The following is a 22,327-nucleotide window of genomic DNA, read 5'->3' on the forward strand; positions in this document are numbered from 1 at the left end:
CTACCCTCCTCCACATTTGCGCCCTCGCTTCGAAAGTTTATCTCCGCTAAATCGCAGGGTGACAACTGGCTGTACCTAGTATTCGCCGCCCAGGAAATACGCCAGTATAGCAGTACTTGTACCGTTTATCGTCGTGCAGATTCATAATTGGAACGTCGGTCCCTGTGTATCCGCGTGTTGCCATGTATTGTTTCGAAAGCAAACACTTCGATTGATACACGGTTGAGTATGTATGTTTGAAGCGGTAATAAGCGCATCCTTCTCCGGTCTGGAGAGAAGTGTGCTATGCCTGCAAATATTCTCGATTTTAGTTGTAACGGTCAAAATAGTTGTTTCGTTGTTTCTCATGAAAGAAGTCATTTTGTTGGCTGTAGCGTACAAGGTGCAAAACTCGTATCAACTACGATTGCGGTCATAAGTAGCGTGCGAGCATAGACAGACTTCGTTTCGTGATGGGAGCCAGCCGTCTGATAAAATGTCTAACGGCGATGCCCAATGTAAAATTCGAAACATAGAGGTGATGAGCGGCCGCCACATGGACTGGACGTTGCTAACTAACTTCAAAGCTGTATCCATTATAGTGAGGCTTTAATTCTGTTGTATAACAGCATATTGCTTCTCTATCATGTCATCTTTAGTTCGATCGAATTCTCTGCAGGTGAGTTTTGTACGTTTCCCCCTGTAGTTGAATGTCCATGATACCCACAGATTTTAGAAAAACAAGTGGTTTCGAAACGCCGTTTTGCTTGTGCATAGTGGTTCGTAACGTCTAGACAGTTAATCAGCAGACGGAACAAATATGTTCCTCTGAGAGCTGGTGAGGCTAATGTTTTGAGAAGAAGGGCACAGAGAAATCGACGCAAAGGTTTGTTCGCCGTTCAACCTACCGAGGATACGGAAACACGGCAAGGTCGACCGCGCTGTCTGTGCAGATGTAACATCTATTGTGATGCCCAAGTAAAAGTAAAATGCTCGTATATATTAACAGTGAGAAATTTTTCTATATTTAGTTTTCTCTAACCCGTCAAGTATGGTTCCTGAATCAAATTTGCACAGAGTTTCTGACACCTGTATATTGTAGTTCTGTTGGTATCGTATGAAGTTAGGCAGGTCATTGTGTGGTGATCAAAAGGTCGACCGCATTATACGTCCTCGGGAAAGACTTCAATGCGGTTTCTTACGAGGTCCACTGTGCTCCGGATGCGTTAAAACCCCGTTTAATTTTGTTCTTCCGATATAGCATGGACGAGCGTAATGAGTAAGAGTGATGAACTGGCAGGTTATAGAACGCTCGAATATATCAAGTTTGCGGTGACAAACGTTAAATAATCACAAATGACGTGTTTCGCAGGAAAGCCTTTGATTACTAAAATGATAGGTTTTTTTAAGTTGTTCTGCGTGTTCCACTTCATACTCTTGAGAAATGTCGATGTGTTTCTATGGGTATAAGTTCAGCCTAGATAAGATGATCACCAGGTAAAAGATTATGTAGCAATTATTTCCTTTTCGAGTTTTTGATCATTTTGAAATTGAGAATCGACGCAATGTTACTAGGGCAAACGAAACTGCATATGATTTCAGTAAAACATGACGGATCGCTTAAAGTCGAAGCGCCACTTTATTGCAAAGATGACCTGATGGATGAATGAATTGAGTGGCAAATACAGTCACATCGTATTCGCCTATTTCACCTATTTCATTTTACTTGAAAGGTCTTTCAAAGGTTCAAGATTCAGAGATCCTTTGTTCTTGATGGTATAATGTAGCTATGAAATCCGACCATTGTCCGTACGTAGAATTGCACTGTACAAGTGAATTGAAATAGCGCAAACAGTTTTGGCTTAGAAAACCTTGATTTACTGATACATTTGTTAAGTATATACATGAAAATTAGCTCATCCAAATTAGCGACGCTCCGGATTTAGCATCGAGAAATCATTTTTTGGTGACTTAACTACCGCTGCAGCAGCGAATAAGGACCGGTGTTAACTGTATGAAAAATATGTATTGAAAAATTGAGAGCATATCGGCAAAGTTAATGGAATATATTACTGTTATGGAGTAATCTAATAATATTAATAATAAATAAAGATAATAAAAACTGACTTATGACTGAGATATATTTAGAAATAGAAATAGAGATTAGGTCAAAAACAAAGTACTCAAAACAAAGTGGTACAAAAGTACCAGCGTAGCGGGCTAAATGGGGCTTGTCTCGTTTTGATGACTGAACCATACTAATAACTAGTATAAATCTTGATAGAACTAATGCTAACCAATACAACCAACTGTTGTTGATATCTCGGATCAAAATAAACCGGAAAAACAATGTCTTGACGCATATCTCACGCACTATCAATTAATTGGCCCGAGGTATATGACGACCATAGATTAGGCTTTTTAGGCTACTATGGCCCAAAAGCGTATCAACGTATATGAATTCGCTGCTCACAGTCATCAGCGCATCACTGATTGTTGTGACTGAACATTGTAATCATTTAGGCATGTTCAAAGATTAAAGCAATGGAATACGCCCTTAAATATCAGTTCTGCGGCCGAAGTGAACAATGACGAGCTGACCATAAGGAAAAAAGTACTGTGACGGTAGTTGTCCAAAGACCACACCGTAACGCTATAGGTTGGCTAAACTGGTATTATTTTACACAGTGTCATATATATGATGTCAAGTTATGTGTACTTCAAAATACATGCGTACGAACAATCTATCTGCAGCTAAATAACTCACGTAAATAAATAAAGCTAAATAATTCACGTAGGTAAGTATATATAAAGTGAATAAGAAGCAGATAGGTGTAAGATTATGTGTTACCATCTGGTAAGCTTTCTTTTCACCGTCAATGTAGCATTGCATTGCATTGTGTTGTGCTTCCACAGAAAGCCGGAAGCCTTTTGACAAGGAGATCTCTAGAAATTCGATGAATGAGAGGGTAACCGTTATTCGATATGATGGTGTCGTCATAATTCAAGGATAGATCTACTATGCTACGAAGTATTTTAACAACAGCAGTGTGGAACTTTGTCCCTCGCTTAAAAGACAAAAGGACAAACTGCACAAACAGCGTTTTTTGGTGACTCCAATACGCGGTATAAGTAAACAATAATTATAGGTTATTTGTGTCTTACGAACAAGTTGTCTTTGTTAAATCGATGACTGTATAATGGAGCTACATAATTGTTTGACCTGAGTTGTTGAACCTTGCCGTATGTTTTACATAGAACTATAATAGCGACTTATTGTTAATGTCGTTAACAGGTAGTGTCTTACTGTACATAAACATTCGTAGCACGATCAACTAGAAAATATTATTTTAATTAACGTTATTAACGTAAGTAAAATACTTTACCATTTTAGCTTAAGTCGGTTTTAGCTTCACAAAGCAAAATGAAAAAATCGGCAGACAAATGGGTTTGCTATCAAACCATGCATTGAAGAATTAGCAAAAGAGACAGACTTTGTGTCCGTTGTGTCAATTGCATGCGCTTAGCGCTACCGCTGCCGTTAGTATTGCTATATCTAGGTTACATGAGACCTTCAAACGGCTCAGCCCTTCGAACTTATTTGATCGTTCGACTACTATTGACCCTCGGGGAAGTACCAACAACTATTAGTATACAAACACATATTAGTACGGATGATTTGCAAACCACGACATAGCTTCAAAATACGAATGGAGAAGACTTCTACAGTACAAGATCTCGACATATCCGTTGATTCTTTGAGTATCGATTATTTGTCTCTAACAGAACACCAATCAATAGTATTCCATTGTATTAGGTCGTTCTGAACGAACTCCGAAAATGTAAACCTCTTACATTTCTTCACAAGCATAGCTCGTCAATTTTTTTAATTGAGGTATGTATCGCTATTATTTACGATCTTCTGCCATTTGAATGGCATCATATTCATTTTGCAGCTGTAGAAGCCTGGGGTATAAAAGTGTACAAAGTGCCAAAAAGAAAAATTATAGAAAAGGAATTTCTCCATCTAAGACGCAACGAATTTTTTTAAAAAATGGTATCATGTGAATGATACCATTTTAGATACCTGATAATGGTGGATGACACGGCTTAGAATTACAGCTCCCCTGTTTTTTATTAATACGAATTTGGCGACGTAACGTCTACCGTTGTCGGGCAACAGTGAAGGTACAATTTTGTTCAGTAGTTCTACTGGGCTATTGGATAGTTTGTTCATTGTCTTCTACAGCTGTTAGTTTCAACAATTGTACTTCAAACTTTAGCCGTAATGGGTGAATTAAAACCTAGACCCGCTTGCGCTAGATCAAGTGGACGTTATATGCTATTGCAACTGTACGTTTCTCTTAAAGTTAGCTTCCGCGGGTTAATTCGCCTCCACCTGCTGATGGAACCATCTGCTATTATCGCAGAACATAGATTTTTTTCGCATACTATGTTCTGATGTAAGAATGAGTCACCGATATAGCGTGACGTAAAAAGGTAGCAAATGCCCCTACGTCTTTGTTTTTTGCCTAATATTAAGCAATTTGCCGAATACAAGCGCTATTATTTTTTACCAGAAAATACTCTGCTCAGAGTTACAACGACTAATGGTGACATTGCGTGTACTGATCTGGTCTCGTCGCTGTCCTACTGGTATTACGCATTAGGTATGTGGCATGGTACTGTCATCGGCATCTTTATTAAGATCAGTTTGTTTAAATGAATTCAGCCTTAGAGCTTGTATTTTTGAGAAAAATTGAGCTTTGAATCTTAATACGGTGAGCTGATTCTATAGCTCAAAGATCGAACTTGGAACTCGCTCGCTAATAGCCTGAGAGACCATAATCAAATAAACGATCGTAAATTCTAAACAGCATAAATACATATAGAAAATAACAAAAGGTATCGCAAAAAGCGTCGAGTGATTACATATAATAATGTTACTTATACCGAGATCAACGTTTTCCGGGTTTTATAAAAGGCGATTAAATATAAATTGCTTCCTTCTTTTTGCCACGGACGCTTCACATGTGTATGAACTTGAGTTTCTAGCGTTTCATCTTTTTTTAAATGGCACCAGATTGCATGTAAACGCCCCGAAATTTTTCATCTGACCAGAGAAGCCTATTAACGCAAACGAGCGTTTGAAGTTATCATGTTATAAATGTTCGTGCCATACCAGGCGCTCATTTTATATAAGCGACCTTGCTTTTGTTGATTTCGGCTCGGTTTTTCATGATAGAAAGCTCTCTACTTATGTCTCTTTCGCTTAGTAATATATGCTCTTACTAATATAACAATCTTCAATCAAGTAAATTCCGAGCCAGTAGAACTCGTTGTATTATATAATCGTGTAGAACAGCGTATGATCGACGATTTTCCTATTGTTCAGTGACCGAACGAGCGATATTGACCTTGTGATTACTCTGTCGCTTTATGCTCCGGCAAACGTATTTTTTCGGTTGAGCGGGCGTCAAGCGGAAAGCCGTACGGCACTTCAATAACCCATCACGCAGTTTCAGTCCGTTCAGATTAGCGGCAAGTAACAGCTACATACACGTTCTCCGTTCGTTCCTTCATTCCGCACCCAGGTGGGCCACTTAGCCAGTTAAGCATACAATAACGCATGGTCATCGTCGCGAGTATTGTTGTGTTCTGATTGCTCTCAGTGGGACTTTTCTCATCAAGGCACCGGCTCGCGGTCTGTCGGGTTAGCTGACGGAATGATAATGCTGATCGTGACAAGAACGCAATGTGATCATTTTGTGTTATCATTTGCGTAGCTAGGATAGCGTAATCGTCAAAATAGATCACTCTCTGTATGCATGGAAATGCCATTTACTGCTTCTATACGTTGTCTCTTCTAATCAATGAAGGCAATAGTGCTAATCGTAAGGACAGCTGGCAAATAAAAGCTATTCCGCATTTCAATGTACACGGAGGCTACAGACGAAAATACAATGGTTTTGCAATGTATTTTTTTTTTATTAAACATGATCTTGCTACTAGCGTTGGCGGTTAAAGACAGTCAAAATTAAGGCGGCATAGAAAGACATGAAAGTTGACAAAACAAAAGTTTAGGGAAAAATGAGGAATCGACAAAACATTAAGAAGGAGATCAAGTAATAACTGGAAAAAAATATACATGTTTGACGCTATGATGTAAATATTCTTCAACATGCTCTTGAGAACGGAAAGTTTTCACCTATGGGGCGTTCATGTCATAAAGTATATAGCAGAGGGCGCTTTCAACTTTTAGGTCATTTTGAAGAACTATGCGTTCTATGTTTAGAGTATGTTGTTTTTTTTAAAGAAGTAGATTATTATTGAATATATAATAGCCTTGTTCATCTTTCATGGTACATATCCAACACATAACAGAACATATATATGAGGAACGGGGTATCGGCGGGGAAATAGATAGTCGGTTTCTTCCCGTTCTATGTAGACGCAGAGTCCGTTTGATTAGTTCAAGATTCCCTTCGGTAAAGTCCCAAATTGTTCCTATAGGCTGCTACTAGAGTCCATTTGAGATCGAAGAAACTGAACGCTGTTATGCGAAAGATGTGATGTAAGGTTCTGATTGCACAAGACGAGTCCAACACTCTTCTGCATCCTTCTGTCATGCGTGAGGTGAAACTGTGGCCATTAAAAGAGACGAAGTGTCCAGGATACAGGAGTCTGTTAACGAACCGAAGAAAAGAATAGGGTAGAGGCGATAGGTAATCGCGATTATGCCTTTCTTTCTAAATTTTACGGCCTCCGTTTTATCTGCATTGATCGTTAATCGCAGTTCAGTTATTACCATATGAAGCCTAGTGAGAACCTGTTGTATTTGAAATCTTCTAGAAATCTAGACTACCAGGTTATCCGCACAGAAGATAGCTTGGACCTGGTTCCGTCGGCCATTTATTCTTCAGTAACATCTTCAAGTAAAACTAACATTAACATTCTAGGCCAGGTTAGACGTTCGAAAGGAGGAAAGCAATTCTACTACTCCGATATTAATACTTGTTCTTCTATAGGATCGTAGCCAGCAGAGCTAACATCTTCCTTTGTGCACCCATGTACGCCAAGGTATGCAGAATCAGATGTCTAGATGCAAAGTCTAATACGGCCTTCAAATGACCAAACATTACGTATAGAGGGCTCACTGGATCGTTGAGTGCTTTTTCAAAGTTAGCTATTGTTGTTGACAGTTTATCCAACATTCAGTCGATCCATGACGTACTAACCATTTGAGTTGCTGCCGCTCTGCCTATCTTACGTGGAAACTTTCTAACTTATTTTGGTATTTCTTCTGTTCTGTGGCGTAAATATTTGGCAGACTGTCTCGAGCGCTGCGGCCAGAGGGTAACTAGACTGGAAGTGTTCTGGGCTTTTCGGGTAAGCCGACAGGTATTATCGGACGAGGGTCTGTTTTTTCGGTCGGGTGAACGGCCAAATGATCTGACCGAAATGTCGCGCGGAGCTCTTTGTGTTGATGATATCCGAATGTTCGCTTCAAAAGATTTTCTAAGGCTACATAGAAGGAATTGGTTTTGACCTACAGAGTTGTCGTATGTAACCGTTTTCTTTTAACAAATATTTTTTTCCATGGAAAGGAAATTTGTCTTAAGTAATATTCATTGCAAGCAAAACAATAACCCATCTTCCCGCGTATACTTCAAAAATCGGTACCGAACCCAATTGAGTTGATTGTCTAGCAACTAGAGTCCACGACCTGGTTTCGAGGCCCTGATGTGTTATTTGAGTTGAATCTCAGCGAGAGTTTAAGTTACTAACTTTGCTTATGGGTAAAATCGTGGGAAGCAACAACGCTTCCAGACTGTTACTGACCTTCTCTATTAATACGTATGTCGACTCTGGCTCAGAGGGCGGACATAGGCTGCTACGATGAAGATGTGTGGGCTGCGGAATGTGATAATGTTATCTTCAATGAATCGTGGAGAAAGGTCACCTACTCTATAATTATGCAGAATAGCAACGCCTTCACTGGTACGTCTTGAGCAACTATTTTTTAGTGCTGGGCGGTTTACGATGTAGAAGTTGGGAGATTAAGATTTCCCTTTAGCCCGTTACAGGTTTCCGTTAGCACGAGTATATCAGCACCCCCTCAGACCATTTCCTTAAAGAGTGCTAATGTTGTAGCACCCTCGCAATTCCACTGGGCGATTTTCAGCGTCCCGGTGGAGTCAAGCCCAGTTGAATACTCCGAGATCGGTCCTTGGTGCAGTTGTAGTGCCGAGGCTTACGAGGGCCGCTGCGTCCTGAGAGCGCCTTATAAGGGGCCACCGCTATAAGGATCGTTGGCACTCAAGGCAAAAGGGGGTTCGGATCCGTTGATACGACGCTAGGTATAATATGTAAACGAAGATCCTTAGATGCAGCTCGATGTAGTCGCTGACCGTTTTCCATGAAGCTGACTTGGCTGTTCGGCCGCCTCGTCCTTCCTAACTGATGCTTCCTTGAGCCACCGTTGATTCTAGTCTGTTGATCACCTTCTAAGTTTTTAATTTGCTTAACCTTCCTAATCTTTATGTCTAAAAAAATTGATCTTCCTTACAGTGTTAAAGCCATTCTTTGTCGCTACCTTGCGTTGATAGGCCACATCTAACAACTGGGCGTTGAGTGATGGAGCACGATCGAAAAGGTGGTATCTTTTTGACCACCTTCTGCGCCAAAATATCGCCCGACGTTTTGTAAGCCTGATTGAACAGAGGAGTGTATACGATTTCGGGCCAGGAATAGACCAAATTCCATACATTCGTGATACCCTGTCCGCATAAATACCGCTACGTAGCCACTTAGGTATCTGTGTATTTGTCAGCCTGACCGCCACACACCTTATATCTATTACTGGGGCTTTGCATACAGCCACTGGCATTTTTTTGGGCCGCAATTTGGGACCGCAACAGAAACCAACCCAACGGGCTCATTTATTTGGTCACTAATCAAAAGTACTGTTTTCTTCGGTAGGCGGAAAGCGGATATAAAGCAGGCAAACGCTCGGAGAAGTCGACCGGTCCGCTATCTGTTGTTAAGTTTGATTGCATGTGCTTCCCTTTTGAATACGTAGCAGTATGTGTATATGTATATAATGGTACTAATCTATACGAAAGTAGCAAAAACCTTTTGCGCACGCCATCAAGAGACAGTAGGCTTCGATACGTCACTATAATTCATAATAATAACACAGTAGAGATTAGATACTACCTGTGTTGTATAGGTGCCTTCAAGTGATAGCGCGAGTGCAAGTTTGGACATGCTAACAAAAATTAATAAGCTATAGGAGCAACAAGGATATATGTGTGTATGCGTACCTAGGTATTACACTGCGACGCTTCCCGCAGGCTTTGAACCTACTGAACCTATTATATAGATTACCTATATAGATAAAAGGCTAGTATTCCTAGTAATACTGGTGTCGACGAATAGCGATAAGCTGTTTCCTAAAAACTGTAACCTAATAGGATCTTCCACAAACGCAGTTTAAATAGCTTGTCATGCAACACACGTTAAGGATACATTTGTACATTTAATCACGTATCCGCGCAGACGATGCTGTTAGTTACCTTCGTTTGTTTAGGCTGTGGTGTGGCGCTGTTTTTAAATGTAAGGCGCGAAAAAGAAGTTTCTGGCTTTGGTTTACGCTTAACCAAGTGCGCAGAATGCTCTATAAAAAAGAACTCGCAGATTTAGGCTTTTGGTTGTTTGGAGAAATAGATACGTATGTATGCTAGGGGCATCAAAGATATATGTCACTTATAGTTGAAATTTGGCTTTGTTTTTTTTTCAGTTTTTCGTTAACAAAGTCTAAGTGCTGCTACTTCAGGTTCCGATAACGATACAGCTGTGTAAATGGAGAAAGGTATACACCTATATCTGCAGCCCGTAGCACCTGAAATGGAACTTACAAGGCATACACCTCCTTCTCAATAACAATAAAAGGACGCGCCAGGTTACTTTTGCATTTGTGAAGTCATCTATTTGAGATTACATTGATACGCTCGGTGAGAATGCAGTCGATCAGTTAGGTAGAGAGACATAATCATCTCGGAGTTGTTAGCTGCGTAACAGATTCAGTTGTCACTCCTCTCGTAGGAACAAACTGTAAAAATCTGGGAAAAAGTGAATAACAGCAGTGGACGTACCTACATCTTATAACCCGATCCTATAATTCGAAACCGCTATTTATATTTCCGTTTTTGCTAAACGTTGTCTCGTTAGTATCGGCATTGCTAGCTTGGTATTTTGGCCGTTGCAGCGTTCTGGTAGGTTTTGCTAATAATGATGGATTCTAATGATCTAAGAGAACTGAAGTCCATAATAGCTTATATTTTTGGAACGACCAGCATGAATCTACGAAACTAGCTTCGTGTATCATATGTTTGCGGATGCAATTATGCCAAGATATATTTATTTTATGAGATTTGCGTATGTTTCTCCGTTTACCGGTCGCTGTCTTTCACCTCGAATATCTGCCTCGGACGACCTTTTTCAGGTTAGCATTGAGGGTGCTCTGCCTTTTCCTTTCACATCCATACAAACATGCACAGAGACTTACACAAACGGAGGTTACAATGCGCGTTTAGTGCAAGCTAAATTTGTTCGCCGTATGAAAAGGCATATTCTTATTGCTGATCCAATAAAATTCAGTAGGTCTCGTTTTTTCTGAATAGGCGAGCTCATGACACTGCCATAGAATGAAGTATACGTTCGACTCTCCTGAGTGGATATACGTATGGATGTCTCCGTAACCGTACGCTATGTGCGTATATTTGAATGTGATCTATGCATAACTGTAAAGGCAAAGTATATATTTCATCTTTACTGAACAGCAGAGATATGGGAGAGAACAAATAGAATTTGTCCATACAATCGAAAAATGACTGTCAGCGTTGAGCCGGACAGTAACGTGCACTTACGTCGTTTGGTTGGGAGCGTGTCATGTCTTTCGAATCAAGATTGTTAGCTAGAGACGTGTTGCGTCAACGGGATTTTCTCCTCTCCACTATGGTCTCGCAGTGGTAGCCAGCCCTTCTCGAAGAAGGAAAATCTCCAGCCACTCTAGAGACGGAGATGGCTATCCACTTCGGAATTACAGGTATTCAAAGCTGTCAAGAATCAGTGTCGCTTACTAGTGTCACACGGTGTATCGTAGGTAAAATCATTATCGCGTAGCGTTGCAAGAGCACGACAATTTTGTATAAAATAAAAATCAATAACTTTGTGCAAGGCTAACTCACCATATACCAACCCAGGTTTTTAGGATTCGTTACCTGGACGCTTTTAGAGACGCTCACCGTACGTCTAAAGACCGATTGACTTCTGTCGGTCGAAGCACGACCTACAATTTGGAATCAGTTAGCCACCTTTGTTTCATTCTGGATTTCAGAAAAGCCTCGGTAACCGATTCGTAATGATGGAGATGCTCTACAGACACGGGGTGGTCGCCCTTCAATTACTACAGAAGCAGTACGTATGTTATTAATAATAACATTATATTAAATATCTTTCTGATTTTTCATACTTTTTTCGAGTAGTTACAGATTGACTAGATCCATATTTTACAAGTCTGTGCTTGTAAATAGGCCACACTGATTTTGGATCATGGTCGCAATTTTTCCCTGGAATCAAACAGCTTAATGGATTGATTGATACTTGTTTGTAAGAGCTGAAATTATTCTGTCTGGCTCTTGAAATTGAGCATATAAATGTTATGTTTAATATCCTGTGTTATCTACGATGAGCACACTTTGTAAAGTATCTGTGTTACTCGGCTTTTATATCTTCAACTTCCATTTGATTACACTGGTGAATAGCAAGCTGTGATTATGCATGATGCCTAATGTATTGGTCGTGAACTTCTTCGGTTGGAACCAGTGACGTACCGTTTTTTTTTTTGTTTTGGGAGTCAGTTAACACTCGAGGCTTTACTTGCAGTTCCCAAGTATAAAATCGGTAGCGGAAGACTACCACAAGATTTACAAATGTTGTTCGCAGTTGCATGCTTTATAAGCTGAGGCTCTGTTCTAACCTGTCTCCGAGAGATCGGTATTGCTAAAACTATCTGACGCTGCCTCGACTGTTGCGAAGCTATCCAGGTGTGGGTGTAAGCGTGTTGTTTGTTTGATTGTTTTGTTTGTAGAAACTGTTTGGTTTATGCTGCTAGATAAAGTACAGCGGCATTTTAAGTTCAGTCAATTTACGATTAGTTTCTACTTCCATAAGATAATATACAATTGCTCGAATCCTGTTTTCTTCTTTGACATGTACCGTCCTGAGTTCTCATTCAGCAGTTCGATCTAATTAAAACATTTGTAATCTTATAAGGGAGACGATATGTGAGTAAGCCCCTTGCAGTTCATTGATCATGTTTTATATTGTGATTCTAAGCAACGTTGTTATGAAAATGAGACTTTTAGATGTAGGTATGAAAGTCTTTGTGGAAGCTCAGCTGCGAGTATCTTAAACGCAATGCATTTGAAACTTATTTTTCAGGCACCTGGTGTATATTTAATGTAATTTAGTTGCAGGGTGTGCCAATTGTAGTATAGTTATATGCAGAAAAAAATCGATGGATGAACTCCGGGCAACCATTATGCAAAACTAATTTTTCAAAACGTTGCATTATGATTGCCTTACCCCGCTACGTCACCGGCTAAAGCGCTATAGGGCGTTACCATATCGAAAACACCAGCAGTTCTGACAATAACTTACACGACAGACTTAGATTTTACTTTTGTGTAACGACGATAAATTTTAAGTTGCAATGGACCCATATGAAGACAATGATAACAGGGATATTTATGTGTAGTGCTCGTAACATGCTTTGTTAAACTTCCAAATTACATGTTTTATTGTTGCATGTGTATGTTCAATGCCACAAATTTTTCCAACCACATGTGGTAAGCTGAAGTTTGTATTGTAGAAATTATCCTTGTTGTCCTTGGAGAAATTTCACTGAAGTTATCTAAACGGCTTTAGGTTTTTCCTATATTGTACGCCTCGCGATGCTTATGAACGTACCTTTTACACACAGAACAGCTGTATTCAGGCAAGATTCACGCATGCATGACAACGCATTACAGCCAAGAAAGTTTTTGTCGTCAGAAACGGGTGCAAGTGATTCGAATACTATTCGGTTCTATGTCAAACCATTGATCGTCCTCCGTAATGGAACTTCTTTAATGAACTCTGCACTTTGAACGACAAGGCTCTTGCTATATCTACTCTATCTCGAGCACAAATTGCTCAGCAGTGTTTATCGTACATTCGAACTTGGGTTGACCACGACGAAACCATACGACTCACTACTGATTTCGCGCGTGAAGACATGATGCGCTCTTTGATTAGATATATTGCTACCTGTTCCTATGGCTAAATAATAACAGCGAACAAAGTTTATCGCCACTGGCCTACATATAGTATATAACTATAGTCTAGCTGGTATCCTCAGTTAGTGTAGGAAATTACGCACGAAAAGACTAACCATTCAGATAAGGGTCGATATCGCTATGTCTTGACTAGAGAGAGGACGACCTGTAGTTACTCTTCGCGCCTGCTTACTTTAGACATCCAGAACTAGAGATCTGCTAACATTCTAATTAATCGAGCGCGGCAAAAATACAATGTATCGTTTTTCCTGTGGGACACGGCGCTCCGAAGATGCAAAGCTTGTTTGGGCATATAGCTCTATGCGCCGCTGCAAATTACTCCAGTGGCTGTAAACAATGTAAATATGTGCAATCCTCTTAGGTGACACACTTACGGACATGTTTGGCTCTATCGAAAGAAAAGCTAATCTATACCCACTTCGTAATTTTTTATTATTACCCAATTTTATATTATTTTTCCTGAGTGTGAGATATGCGCGTAGCTCAATTCGGACCGGTTCCCATCGGCCTTCACTGAAGCCTTTGTTTGGTCAAGTAAATAATCAATATTTGCAGACTGTGATTTTAGCGAATGGGATTTTAGCGCGCTCACATATAAAACCAAGGAGTTGGTAGGTTGGACAGGAGTTCACGGAACCTTTAGCATGCAAAGGTTACGATTCCTTAAGTGAACATGTCCTATTAACGAGCATCGCGTCTGCTGTACAGATATTGGTCAACGTTGGCAAAGAAGCAGGCAGGCCTATTTCTAAACTAGGTTATACGTTTGATTGAAATTTTCATCAGTTTGAATATTTGTATGCATTATGGGAGTAGGCGATATCTCCTGCACAAAAGGTTAATAATACACTGTTTTTGATAGCTGATATAACATAATGTCAACCTAAATTCGTCGTAGACAGATCTCATCTATATATAATAGTATTAAAATCGTCATCGATGCTTGTTGCTTTTTTTCCTATGAGATTATAAAATATGATTGGTTACAATGAAAATTAGCCTGGAACTCACTAAAATGGGACGACAATGACATAGAAGATGATGACATAACACGAAATTATTTGAGGCCATTGAAGGTCTATTACAGAGAAAATATCCCGTTATTTTTATACTAGACTTCCGGGTCCTTCCATGAATTAGGACCATTCTATCTAACTTATCTGTGAGGCGTCTACCAAGTTACCGATTGCTACCGATGTCGAAGGTTGTAAGACAGAATGGAAGACCTGTCGACTCTCAGTTACGTTGTAAGACTGGTAAAGGCAGTAAGGAGCGTTTTGGTCTACGTGTCAGGGGGTCAGTGAGGGCCTTGATAGTTCGGCCTTCATTAGAGAGGGAGGGAAAGCCAGCATTTTGAGGTAATCGAAACAAGCCGGTAATCAGTAAAACGTATCCGATACTGAGTCAAAAAAGATATCCAAAAAGCACAAGTTTAGTTTATTACCATTATTGCCGTACAGTACGAAGCTTACAAAAACAAGCCGATTTCCGTAAAGATACATAACATTCTAATAAGATAGAAATTTCAAATGTAACAGAAAAGGGTAAAGTGTAATGCGTACAATAAAAAAGCTTGGTCGTACATATAGGATGGGCGAAACTTGGACAACTACATGAAACATATTTCACTCAGAAATCCCAATAGTCATAATCGTTTTAGACTCGCCAACTCGACCTACATATTTATAGCAAAAGTATATGGTTAACTTGCTTAATATTGCCCCACACCGCTCTTATTATGCTTTGAAATGACACTTTCCATTTGAATTACCTTAGCAGTACACTCGTTCATCATACTGAGGACCGATCTCTATAATTTTCCGTTTTTTCATTTTGTTTACTTATAATTTCAAAAGTGCCCGATGCTATTAATACTGTCAGAACTATTGTGAAGAGATCATGTTCTACAGCGTTTTTTTATTGTGATCCTATCTCGTTGTGTCGTTATGTTGAAATTGCGAGCACCGTCGGTCCAGCTGCTTAATCTCATCCCAGACTTCATCCGAAGCGCTCTTTTGGTCAAGCATGCAACGTTCTTGATTCGTTTTACTCATGAAGACAGATTGCCTGCAAAGTGACGTCCGTGCTTATGCGGCTACTACCCTCTCTGTCCACAGAGCGCGGCCATTGCGGTGCTAGTTTTTGTCGTTATCGTCATTGTTACGGCAGCCATGATTGATATCATACGCATTCTTAAATATCACTGGACAATTAATTTAATTGAAAATGAATTTGATGAAACGTTTGCATAGCTAGCAAAACGTTGCATGAGCGTCCTTTCCTTTTCAACGAAAGCTAATTACCTGCTTCGTTATAAGGGAATACGGTGTGCAAAGCCTGTCGTCACAGTAGCTTTCCGCTGGTATCACTGGTAGTTCGGTAAACGTCACGATGGCACTGATCATGTTAGTGTATTGGCGTAAAAGCGTAAGTGCTTTCAGCACAGGCCGCAGGCATTCGCTTTCCATCCCAAATTGACCGCGGTGGCGCTGGTGGCTCAATTTGAGAACCCACGAACGATCGGCTTGAAAATGAGCCGGTCCTTTCCCGGTACGTTTTTTTTTGTTATTTGGTAAGTTCCATTGATTTCTAGGAATAGCACGATTGTTTCTCGCCGAGAGAACCTAAATGATGCAATTTCATGTGGGTGACACTATTGCTATTGTGCTGGTAAAGCTAGTGAGACGAGAGATAGAGAGGTAAAAATAGGGGTGTGTTACGGGAGATAACTGTCGAGTGCTAAAGTTGTTAAGATTGTAACTGCGGGAGAACGCAGAGGTCGAAAAGAGAAAGAAAAACACAGCTAGTTGAATAAAATAGGGGCTGATTTTTGGGCGCGCTTACCTGTAACAGATACGAAATGGTTTTACGTAGCTAGCAACCTTTTTCAATAGAAATAACCACAAATATCATGCTAAACTATGTTTATTCACAGTGTTAAACTCATGGCGTATGGCCAAACGCATAACGCACCGTATCGCTGCCATTTCTATTGCTAAGGTTGCTCAGCACGTTTTATCAAGTAAGTCAGTGAATTCAAAGACAAAGTACTTGTACGAGAGTCCCAAAAGATTGTTGACCCAGGCTTGCTATTGGCGTATACAGTACGTGTCAACAGAACGTCGACTGGTCTAAATCTAATAAAATGAGCTATTTTTGGCTAGAACGAAATTTATTGAATACTGCCTCGAATACCTCAGAAATATAGACATATCCATCCATCATACTGCACGTAAGCATCTTTAATTTAACGCGTACTTTCGACATTTGCTAACAAAATAAGATATTCCCCTTTTTGGTGTGAAAAGAGTACCGCCGATCATAGCACTTGAATCTGCAGTATTCTGATTCAAAGCTAAGGCGCCTAACCTATTTAGGAGCACGAAACACAGAAACCTGCCAGCATGAATCACAACTGGATTCAAGGAAAGAACAAAAAAAAAAAATTGCAAAATACACCGCTGCAGCACGGCAGCTAGTGACTCACATCCCAATATAATCGTGTCAACATATACGGGGTTCGCTAAGATAATGCTAAGCCGCCTAAGTCGAAGAGTAACTATTTTTTAACAAATGAATAGGCTACTGATATACGATTATATCCAAAAAAACGACGGACTTCAATGTTTAAGATAGTAATAGACGTCATAATACTGTTATTAATTATTTACTCGTCGAATTTATTAAACAAAATACCTTGTAATATTGTGCGCATTTAGCTACTATATACTATACTTGAGTGAAACCGATTTTCAATAGTAACCCCCGACTGGAGACAACACTCAACAATTTACGCTACTACTACAATTACTACACGCGCCATGTTCTCGAGGAAAATTTCTTTTTGATCAGATATCTTTCTTTGTATTTGTCCTGGATGTTTGAATAACTTTTCAGTGGAGAACTATATAGTAAGCAGTTTCAGCAAATTTCGGCATTCTGCGATCCATCGTACGCATTTATCATTTATCCACCGCTAGTCCACGCACTATGTCAAAACTCGGGCCGTTCGATGTTACTGGTCGTTGTTATTACCGAATGGACAAACATGCTTCTTAAATGGATCCTAATGGGAGATAGACCTTTCTGGTGGGTTCTAGAAAACATGAAGGTACGTACGCTATACGCTTGTTACCGTTTCAGAGCATTGGTCATTTACCATGATACATTTACCAAACCGCGCACGAGGAGAGCGGTTCTCAAAAATGTCCAAAGAAGTAAAACACTTCTCTAATATAAAAAAAATATTCGGCTAACTTTAAAAAGGTAATGAATAGTCATGCATCATCGGTATTGTTTCGTTTTATCAGGTGATGTTGGGATCTGTGAACGAGCATAACTATATCTTTTTCATGTACTGGCGATTTTCTACCTCTTTCCAGCCGAGATTTGAAGGAGACACGATCATCACTCAATTTCCTTTGACCTGCGAAACAGGACCGGGTTCACCTTCAGGTCACGTTGAACTTCAAGCAGCGCTCAACTACGCTATCTTGCATTTCCTGACTACCAAAGTATGATTCTACCAGACTACGTACTGTTCGGATGACCGTTACTATAATATTGCAGTTTTATGTATGGTTTATCCTGTTGACTAACAATTGTTACTCTTATTATTAGTACATTAGGATGAGTTTGCGGTTATTTTTTTCATCCTTAAAAATTGTTTGCGCAGGTTGTTTACGCCACTATATCGCGTTTTGCCCTATGTGTGCCTACATCATTGGTATACATGTACAATTCTAGGCCAGGCTGAAAAAAAGCCCGAGAATAAAGCATTATGACCAACTTGCTAATTGGCAAAGATATCAGTTAATTAACGACAATTCATGGTTGCAGGTGTTCCGAAAAGCACAGTTTCTTTCCGGTCTGATATTATGGCCTGCTTACCTTATGCTGATTATAGCCGTTAGCCTCAGTCGACTCTATATAGCTGCACATTTTCCACATCAATGCGTTCTGGGAGCGTTCATCGGTACGAGTCATTATTTTCCTATTTTACCTATTGGGTGTTCTTAAATGCTCACTGCAAATGATAATCCATCAAATATATCTCGATATTAAACGCTGAATGATCTAACAAAACGTACACCATTTTCGTCGATTTTTTAAATTCGTATTTCCGAGATATAGCTTCTAATACATATGCGTTTTTATCCAAATCAATTTGTCAGCTTTTTTCTCCAAATATATGTTCCTTATATGCAACAAACACATATAGAAGAACAATATTTTCAGCACGTAGCGACAAGTTTAAAGTATAACAAGTCCCGTGTGGTCTTAAACGCTTCACAAGATTTTTTTTATAGAATTCAATTCATTCATTCAAACTTTGTACATTGCGCCGAAGCTGTGTATTGTATGATGCTCGACACTGTCGTTAAATTCTAATTCCGAACCTGTGTTTTTATTCTCTTTGCGGACCTTTTCGTGCATGTGTGGCATTACAGGGTTTACAATCGCATACTGCCTGGTCGACATCGATACGACCAGTTGGAGACTCCGGCATTATCTCCTGCTCACCCTATCCTTGTATCTGCTAGCTGTGTTGACGAAATATTCGCTTTTATTAAGTGGTACCGACCCAATGAGAACCCTTGTCCTGGCACGCAAACATTGTGCCAACCCTGCGTGGATTCATATCGACACGGCGCCATACTTTTCAATGATGAGATACCTCGGATTCTGTGCCGGTACGTTTAGTAAATGCATGCTAATGTAATGTCAGTTATTATGGGCATACAAGCATATACATTCGATACACAAGCGTGTATCGAGGCTACCTAGATCCTGCAATGACAATAGTGTGCGACCTGTGCCAACTTATTGGCCTGCTACGCTATAAAGCATGACAACCAACAGATCCTTGTTAATTCGCACAATTTAGCATTCCGTTTTAATGAATGCCCCTAAAAATGCTGTGTCATCTAACTATCATTCGCAGGTCTTGGTTTTGCCACGAGTTGCACTCGCTATGGCATCACAAATAGGAACATCGAACTACCTATAAGGGTCGTTATGGCCGTAGCTACAGGAATTGTCGGTAAATTATCCGAGAACGTCGTCCTACCCTTCCGTAAAGCTGATCCTATACTTTTTTATTCAACAGCTTTTGCTTATCACGCTATGTTAGCATATTTATTGTTCGCCTTTGTGCCAGCTGTTGTATTGAAGATAATGGGCGGCGAACGCAAAGATGGCGAAGACCCTAGAAAGACCTTGTAGAACTAGAGATAACAGTTCCGATCGAGTCAATTCGGAAATGCTCTGCCGACGTTAACATATCGCTATATAGATTAATGGACACACGGCGGAGAGTTTCTATAGATTTAAAGTCGTGCGACAAAACTTGGAAACGCCAAAATACTTCATAGAACGCGAGTGAGAAAGGGGAGCAGAGTGAGAGAGCGATATTTCGAATGCGCGGGTCGAGTGCGTTAAGTGATAATGTTCGTTATCTGCCGAGTAAGTTTTTGTTAAAAAAGCATGCATAAGACTGTACATCAAATAAAAACAAATTTTGGCTATACGTTATGAAAACACGAGAAGAAATTGGATTGGATATTTTCAGCTGAGCGTGTGGTGTCCGAGAGATAGGATATTGGGGCTCCGGAATTGGAACAACGGTATTCATTAAAAATACAAATCAATAACCAAAAAGGAAATACGAATATGCAATTATCTGACCCATACAAAAATATAGCTAATGTCGTTAGACCCAATTGCGCTAAACGATACTCAAGGAGTAATTCTAACACCAGACCTAGAACCAGAGCTCTCTCAAGAAGTTTAACGTGACTACAGCTCTATATAGATATATAAAGTAAATAAAGTCTAATATCAATGCTATTAATGTGGACTGATGCTTGTGGTGTTGTATTTGTCAGCCGACGATGGTAGTGGTAATGCGAGTGTTGAACGTTTATTTATTTAGAAATGTTTGTTCTATAAGTTGAGCGTTTGTATATATGTTATAATGATTTATCAAGAAATCAAAATATAAATAAATGAGTTATAGTTAATGAGAAGAACTTTTTTCAAAGCAGATGCTTTGTCTTGTCTATTGTGTGAAAGGAACGTCAAAACATTGTAATTAATATGCACAAAATTCAAAGCCTCTTTCGCCTTTCAAGTTTGTTATGTGTCTGCTAAGGCCATTACTTAGGCATAGGATAAGGTTAGGTCGGTAGAGTGTTTAAAAATGTTGAAAAAATATATAGTATGATAGGAGCGTATTTAAGCGAAGGTATGACAGAATTGGGGTAATTATATTAGATAATGCAACATGTCGGTTTGATTGCGTTTGGGTCACCTGGCAGGACCCCTAATTACTCCCGTTGTGTAGCAGAATCTGGACACACACAGTTTTACATTATTTGCTATATCGGTCGCGGGCATATGCAAGGGTAAAATTCTGCGATTGTCTAGATGTACCATCATCTGGACAACTTCTCAGTAACAGTGGTTTTTATTTGTATGAAAGCCTACTTTACGTCTTTGGAACAGTTACGGTTGTTGAAAATCGACTGATTTTTAACAAAATAACAGATATTTTTCACACACTTGAATCAAAAGTAAAGAGCGGTCTACCTGAAGATTTCTTTCAAGCACAAAAGGTACGAACGGATTTGCCATTTAAATTGACTACAAATACTCGCACAGAAGGGGTTCGCTATCAGTTGGTGTCTTACATTCATATCATTCTTTCAACGCGGGCGTTATCAGCACAGCTACACGGGACTACGAACCTTCGTATACCTATTGACTAGGGAATTGTTGTACTATAGACCACAATCTCTATAAACAAAAACGCAGACCGCGCATATAACGTTGTATCGCGTGACATGCGCGCGGTTCCTTTCACTTGTTGATCTAATCACAAAAATCGCTTCCGACCACAAGGTCCTCTTCCAGTTCAATACACAGCCTTCTCTCTTACCTTCTCTCTGTTTACCGCTTCCTAGCTCTATATAATCGCGACAAACCGACCATAAAACTATCGCAGAAGTCAATATCAACATACCTACCGCCCTATAATCAGGGCAAATCCCTTTGCAATTCGGACGGCAGCAAGGAACATTAACGAATCGCTTATAGGGAATTGGTAAGGTAGGGTTTCATAGGAGAAAGTTCCTCGGCTGCCCAATCGTGCAGCTGACGCCGTTTGCTCACTCGCTGCAACGACGGGCGACAGCTGACATAAAGGACTATACGTACATAGACATGTATATATATATATATATATATATATATATAAAGAGCAAACGAGGCCGTATACTATTGCGGGCGGCCGTAGTTAATTTGCTGAGCGGTTCATTATTATTATGTCGGGGAAAGTATGGGTCGGGCACATATGCCATTGGGAATCGAACTCACACACAATGAACAAGGTGACTCGGTTTATATCTAAGATAGCCGAGCGAAATTTCCCCGCCGGGGGACGAGGGGCGTTGTCGTGGTCGTTGGACTACGGAAGTGCCGACGATATTAATACTGTGCGTAAAAGCTGAACCCATGAGTGGATTAGCTGGTAATGTTGCTCGCGGATCAATTTTACATTTTGGTCACAAATAGTTACTGGAGAATGATAAATTGTAGATTTCCCTTTTTTCTCTTGCCGTCGTATAGGTTTATCCAGCGAAAGTCTTTTCTTGTCTTTATGCATGCTGATGTGACAGATCACTCTTGGGGCACAGCACGGAGCCCTCTAGAGAGATTAGCATATTGATTTACGATACTCACTGACTCGATCCATTGACCTAATGTACATGTGTGCAGTTTCTAACCTTCGCAGAAACCTTGCCCAATTTTAGCTTCAAAACGTAAGTCTTCCAATCAGTTGAATTCGTGCCAAGTGTTGAAAGATTGCTTGTTGTACCAGTATTAAGTAGCAGCGACTGTCGATTCATCCGAAGCGTATAATACATGTCTATTTCTTTGAAGTG

At 40.0% G+C, this 22,327-nt stretch overlaps 1 protein-coding gene across 4 annotated transcripts; it reads left to right on the forward strand.

The window, feature by feature from the left end:
* The first annotated feature begins 244 nt into the window (after nucleotides 1–244).
* Nucleotides 245–20,245, forward strand: G6P (Glucose-6-Phosphatase). Of its 4 annotated transcripts, none has more exons than XM_022804750.2 (7): nucleotides 245–658; nucleotides 11,381–11,460; nucleotides 17,280–17,493; nucleotides 17,765–17,896; nucleotides 18,222–18,357; nucleotides 18,833–19,075; nucleotides 19,327–20,245. In XM_022804750.2, the coding sequence occupies exons 1-7, from the start codon at nucleotides 626–628 to the stop codon at nucleotides 19,605–19,607; spliced, it is 1,119 nt and encodes a 372-aa protein (XP_022660485.1). In that variant the 5' UTR covers nucleotides 245–625; the 3' UTR covers nucleotides 19,608–20,245. The 4 variants fall into 4 exon arrangements, with proteins under 4 accessions (XP_022660485.1, XP_022660487.1, XP_022660486.1 ...); XM_022804752.2 differs by lacking the exon at nucleotides 245–658 and adding an exon at nucleotides 10,952–11,089; XM_022804751.2 differs by lacking the exon at nucleotides 245–658 and adding an exon at nucleotides 11,013–11,146.
* Nucleotides 20,246–22,327: the final 2,082 nt, after the last annotated feature.

Source organism: Varroa destructor, unplaced genomic scaffold, assembly GCF_002443255.2.
Source record: "Varroa destructor unplaced genomic scaffold, Vdes_3.0 BEIS01000004.1, whole genome shotgun sequence".
Classification (NCBI taxonomy): domain Eukaryota; kingdom Metazoa; phylum Arthropoda; class Arachnida; order Mesostigmata; family Varroidae; genus Varroa; species Varroa destructor.